General features: G+C 49.1%; 1 protein-coding gene across 1 annotated transcript in view; it reads left to right on the plus strand.

The window, feature by feature from the left end:
* sv2ca (synaptic vesicle glycoprotein 2Ca) overlaps positions 1 to 5847 on the plus strand; it is a 24369-nt gene extending 18522 nt beyond the window's left edge. Inside the window, exons 4-12 of the mRNA XM_056592747.1 lie at positions 1055 to 1188; positions 2045 to 2134; positions 2641 to 2751; positions 2837 to 2925; positions 3461 to 3625; positions 3906 to 4039; positions 4626 to 4832; positions 5270 to 5429; positions 5664 to 5847. Of these exons, the coding sequence (XP_056448722.1) occupies positions 1055 to 1188; positions 2045 to 2134; positions 2641 to 2751; positions 2837 to 2925; positions 3461 to 3625; positions 3906 to 4039; positions 4626 to 4832; positions 5270 to 5429; positions 5664 to 5847 (1274 nt within the window). The remainder of the gene's footprint in view (positions 1 to 1054; positions 1189 to 2044; positions 2135 to 2640; positions 2752 to 2836; positions 2926 to 3460; positions 3626 to 3905; positions 4040 to 4625; positions 4833 to 5269; positions 5430 to 5663) is intronic.
* The last annotated feature ends 284 nt before the right edge of the window (positions 5848 to 6131 follow it).

The following is a 6131-nucleotide window of genomic DNA, read 5'->3' on the forward strand; positions in this document are numbered from 1 at the left end:
TCTCGCACACACTCTCTCTCTCCCCTTCTCTCTCTCACCCCCTCTCCGTCTCGCTTCACTCTCTCTCTCCCACTTGCTCTCTCTCTCCCCCCCTCTCTCTCTCCCTACTCTCCCCCTCTACGTCTTGCTTGGCTCGCCCTCTTTCTCTCTCTATCTCTCTCTCCCCCCCCCTCTCCGCTTCTCTCTCTCTCTCTCTCTCTCTCCCTCTCCTCTCTCTCCCCCCCCCTTTCTCTCCCCCTCTCTCTCTCCCTTCCCCCCTCACTCTCCCCCGCTCCTCTCTTTCTCCCCCCCCTCTCTCTCCCTTTCTCCCCCTCTCTCTCTCCCTCCTCTCTCTCATGTGCCCCGCGTGACCATTTATCTCTGAGCTCTGCTCACACATCACTCTCCCCCGGCCACGCGGGGCCCCTTTATTAAATGGCAACCTTTTATTTACAGGCGTGCATTGGTCTCCCACAGTGCTCCGTGCATCACGGCATGTATAATCTGCCTTTCAGATCAAATGGCGCCTTCGCCCTTTTAATAAGAGTATAGCGTGCACGACGGATACGCCGCCGCTCCTCCCTCCCCCAGGGGCCTTCCCTTCAAGAGTCTTCAAGTAATTACACACGTGCTCTGATTAGGACACTCCTGCAAAAAAAGATTAGCCTGGTGGTTGCCTGGTTGCGTTCCTGTCTTTGATTTAGTAGTTGTAGTTGTAGCATGTTGGGAATTTGTCAAGATGAAGCGGGGGGTCTTCAGGGAGACCAGTCGGAGAAGTTCAACCCTGGGACACATCTTATGCGGGCAGCCCGTTCTTTTAAGACACATCCTATTGACACAATGACGTATTCATGACCAAACACTAATCCACTCTTCAGGAGACTGTATCACATTGAAACCGAACGTGAATGAGTGCGTTGATGGTTGTTCTCATCCAATCTGGACAATCTTGCCTCATCCTTCCTCCAAACATAGTCTGTCTATTATCTGCCTGTAACTGTATTAGCCAAACTATGGCTAATCCATTATCAGCTTCATCAGCTTCTTCATTGCATTTCTTTCTCTGTGTTTGTAGGCTGGAGTTTCAGCATGGGCTCAGCCTACCAGTTCCACAGTTGGAGGGTGTTTGTGGTGGTGTGTGCCCTGCCCTGCGTCTGTGCCGTGGTGGCCCTCACCTTTATGCCTGAGAGCCCCAGGTTCTATCTAGAGGTATGTATCCTCCTCCTCCTCCTCCTCCTCCTCCTCCTCCTCCTCCTCCTCCTCCTCCTCATCCTCCTCCTCAGCATCCTACTCCTCCTCCTCACTTCCGCCTCATCATCCCCATCCTCCTCCTCCCCGCATCACCATCCTCTTCCTCCTCCTCCTCCTCCTCCTCCTCATCATCCTAACCGCGTCATATAAGCTGTATTTTCTATCACATAAAATAACTTTTTTGGGATTCCTCCACTGCACATATACTGACCTCGACAGTATGAGTCAGCTTAAGCCTGGAGACTTTGGCAACACAGCATTCCATGCTTCCTTCTACTACCCATCAGTAGCAGCAGCAGGATGTGCACGCAGGCTTGCTGTGGTACACTAATCACACTTTGATGTGAAATGACTCATCTCTGTCGTGACTCAAGTGACACAATTGCTGTCAGGAATGAAGGGGGTGTCTTGTTGTATAAAATGTGTCGGTGTGTGTGTGTGTGTATATGTGTGTGTGTTTGAGTGTAAATTTGTGTGCGCGTGTGTATAGTTGTGTGTGTGTGTGTGTGCGTGCGTTGGCACATCTCTGTTGTGACTCAAGTGACACAACTGCTGTCAGGAAAGAAGGGGGTGTCTCGTAAGTAATGTGTGTGTGTGTCTGTCTGTGTCTCTGCGTGTGTTTATTTATGTGTATGTGTGCGCGCGTTTGTGTATTTGTAAAGGTGTGTGGTAGCGTGGGTGCGTGCCATGTGTGTGCACTTATATATACACATATGTGTGTGTGTGTGTGTGTGTATATGTGTGTGGCTCTCGCTCTGATCCCATTAATTCCCCCTCGGCTTCCCTTCCCCGCTTCCTCTGTGCCTTCTGTCAGGTGGGGAAGCATGACGAGGCCTGGATGATCCTCAAGCAGATCCACGACACCAACATGCGGGCGCGGGGGCTGCCGGAGAAAGTCTTCACCGTGAGTTAACTCCTTCCCTCCTTCTCTCCTTCCTTCCTTCTCCTTCCTGCTGTGCCAGCTCCTGCCTGGGCTGGCGTTCTGCCACACACTTAGGAGAGCAAAGAGGCTTATTTTCCCCTCTCCCGCTACGACAGGGTTTTTTTCCTTAAAAAGAAAAGCTTTCTCCGGGATCATATCTGAATCGTGAAGGGTCTAGAAGCTGTTTGGTGTCATTTAGACTTATTTGCTGGCTGAGGTGCGCTTTGGCAAAGCCTCTTAGTCTCCCCATGGTGTCGCTGCTTGGTGTGAGGATTTTGCATGGTAAAAACACACCTTTCACACGCATGTCTTTTGCAAGAGCTGTTGGTCTTGCTATCCCAAATGCATTCAGTATTACAAAAAAATGATCGGTGGAACAAATATTAATGTCATCCATCCATGAAACCTTTTGAAATATTTTGATACAACATAACCTAAAGTGAGGCAGAATAAAACACTGCTGTTCTTCTGTGTTTTATATCATTCAGGTGAACAGAATAAAGATCCCCAAGCAACTGGATGAACTGGTGGAAATGGAATCGGAATCTGGCAACCCGGTCTCCAAAGCATTCTTCAGAATCAAAGCGGAGATATATGGGGTAATGCTCCTTAATGCCACTGTGTAATACTACATGTATTTCCCCATCTGCTGTATATACAATAATAAATGCATTTTCCTTACAGATCTATGTGAATCTGAAAAAGTGTTTCAACTACCCCATGCGGGACAATATGATTCGCCTTGCCATCGTGTGGTTTACGTTGTCGTTTGGGTGAGCGATGACGATATATGTTTCAGTATGATTGGTACATTCTTTTTGTTTAGGGGTTGAGGATTTTCTGATGAACCAGCTTCTCCTGTACAACCCTTTGTGCATAGAGAACTCTCACTTCTTTGTGGTGGGAGAAAGCACAATGCAGCCAGACGTGCGACCTCATTTCTTTCCTGTCAGCCTGATCCCTCTGCTGTGTAGAAGTAGAAGTCGGTCCCTGAAATCAATCACGGGGCCTCTCAATCAATACTGACCCAGCGGTGTCTCAGCAAGAACCAGGAATGGAAATGAAACGCCAGCAGAGATAGACACAGAAACTTAAACAGGCCCCCTTTTGCTCCTTCTTAAGAACCACCTTATCTTTCCAGTCCGTTATCAAAAAACACGTTATGCTCTCAGCAATAACTAGTATAAAAATGACGGGAAATGATGGCTGAGGGGATTTCCACTGGCAACCTTGAATATTGGTTGTACTTTGACGGATTAGCTTGCTGATGCTACCGATGCCCCCTCCCCCTCCCCTTTGGCTACCTAGGTACTATGGGCTGTCAGTGTGGTTCCCTGATGTCATCAAGCACCTCCAGGCGGATGATTACGCCTCCAAGGTGAAGAGCCACAGCAACGAACGCATTGAGGACATTACCTTCAACTTCACCCTGGAGAACCAGATTCACACCAACAGCGTCTTCGTCAACGACAGGTACGGCCGAGTGCGCCCACTGCTGCCGCTATGACCTACTGATGGACGGCCTCTGGGCCGACCGGTGGGGGTTTTAAATGTCACGTATTGAATACTATGTCAGGTCGATGATAGCTCAACTGATTGACGACTAATTGTGGGAGACGTCTGTTAGTCATTGCAATTGTGCAAGACATTGGAATATGAATTCTCGATTTGAAATTAGCTACTAAAGCATGGTCGCTTCATCTCGGTTTATAATTTAATATATTGTAATATCACGTTGTTCACAATGTTCCAGATTCATCGGCATGAAGTTGAGGTCGGTCACCTTTGTGGACTCCACCTTCCGCTCCTGCTACTTCGAAGATGTCACATCGGTGGGCTCCATCTTCCGCAACTGCACCATTATCGGATCTCAATTCTTCAATACAGGTTAGACCAAGCAGGCGTGCATGTTCTGTAACCATCGGTATCAACGATGGACGATACTGCATGAGTACAGACTGAACGACGGGGTACAACCCCCGCGATAGCCTCCTTCAGTCCCCTTCACCTTTGTGTTTTGTGGCTAGATATAGACGATTCCTTCCTCTGTTCCCCTTAACTTTTGTCCGATGTGTTTTATAGCTAGACATCCCAAAAGGTTTTTCAGTCCCCTTTGCCTTCGTCCGATGTTTTTAGTGGCTAGACATCGACGATAGCTTCATCCAGTCACCGTCGTCTTTGTCCGATGTTTTTAGTGACTAGACGTCGACGATAGCTTCCTCCGTTACCTTCCCCTTTGTCTAATGTGTTTTGTAGTTACTTCATCCGGTCTCCCTATCTTTGTCCGATGTGTGGCTAGACATCGCGATGGCTTCCCCGGTCACCATAAGCTTTGTCCGATGTTTTTAGTGGCTAGATATCGCCGATAGCTTCCTTCGGTCACCCCATCTTTGCCCGATGGTTTTTGTGGCTAGACGTCGACTTATGCCTCCTCCGGTCACCTTATCGTTTGTCCGATGTGTTTTGCAACTAGACATCGATGACTCCAAGTTGATCGATGGCACCGAGGTGATCAACAGCACTTTCGTGCACAACAAGACGGGCTGCCAGATGACGTTTGATGATGACTACAGCGCCTACTGGGTCTACTTCATCAACTTCCTGGGGACCCTGGCTGTACTGCCGGGAAACATCGTGTCTGCTCTCCTCATGGACAAGATCGGCCGCTTATCCATGCTGGGTAGGTAGAAAAACGGTGTGTTTGTGTGTGTGTGTGTGTGTGTGTGTGTGTGTGTGTATGTGTGCGTGTGTGTGTTTGTGTGTGCGTGTACGTGTGTCTGTTTGTTTATCTATTGCCTTTGTGTGCGAGGCTCTGTCCGGGAGATGATGGGGTAGGTAGGTCATCGGCTGCTCTGTAGTAATTTGTTTTAACATTGACTGTGGACATCGAAATGATTTATGCTACGAGAGTAGCATTCATCATGGCGTATGAGAGGGCAATTTTGATCAGGGTCCACCCCCCCTTCTCTTGACCATTATTCAAGGGGATGTCACATACACTAGCGCTCTCTCTCTCCTTCTTCCTCACATAAAGCTCCCCATTCATCAGCTTGTCTCCCTCTCGTTCTACCGCTGCGTATGTGTCTGTATTTGTATTGGTATTGGTTTTGTGTCCAGGTGGCTCCATGGTTCTGTCGGGCATCAGCTGTTTCTTCCTGTGGTTTGGCACCAGCGAGTCCATGATGATATTCATGCTGTGCCTGTACAACGGCCTGAGCATCTCAGCGTGGAACTCCCTGGACGTGGTCACCACAGAATCCTTCCCCACAAGCAGGAGGTGAGTGCGCCACCACCAGGCCGTGTTTGGTACCACGCTCCAAACTTCACTTACTATGCATGCTATTATGCTACAAGTCATTCCATTTGAGTAGCCTACCTCTGCACACGCAGAGACATAAATAACCAAGAATTTATTTATTAATAATTAAAAAAAAAAAAATATATATATATATTTGAGTAAATGTAGGAATGACTGTGGTGTCCAAACATACCTTTATCCCCCTCCCTCCAGGGGGACAGGGTTTGGCTTCTGCAACGCCCTGTGTAAGCTGGCGGCCGTGATGGGGAACCTGATATTCGGCTCCCTGGTGGGCATCACCAAGGCCATCCCCATCCTCATGGCCTCGTCCGTCCTGGTGGGCGGCGGCCTGGTGGCCCTCCGGCTCCCAGACACCCGGGCAAATGTACTCATGTAACCCCCCCCCCCCCCCCCACCTTCCCATCCTCTTCCTCCCAATCCACCTCCTCCCCATCCTCCTCCTCCTCCTCCTCCTCCTCCTCCTCCTCCTCCTCCTCCTCCTCCCCATCATCCTCTTCCTCATAGGAGTGGTGCAAAGGGCTTGGTTCTTATGTGAACACGACCGAAGACAAGGCTCGCTCTCATTTGGTGTTTCGGACCATCTCTGACGGTCTAATGCTAATTAAGATGGTCATCTTTTTCTTGCTGTCGCTGAGGAACCTTATGATTCTTTGATGGTTC

This window comes from Gadus chalcogrammus, chromosome 6, assembly GCF_026213295.1.
Source record: "Gadus chalcogrammus isolate NIFS_2021 chromosome 6, NIFS_Gcha_1.0, whole genome shotgun sequence".
NCBI classification, from domain to species: Eukaryota; Metazoa; Chordata; class Actinopteri; order Gadiformes; family Gadidae; genus Gadus; species Gadus chalcogrammus.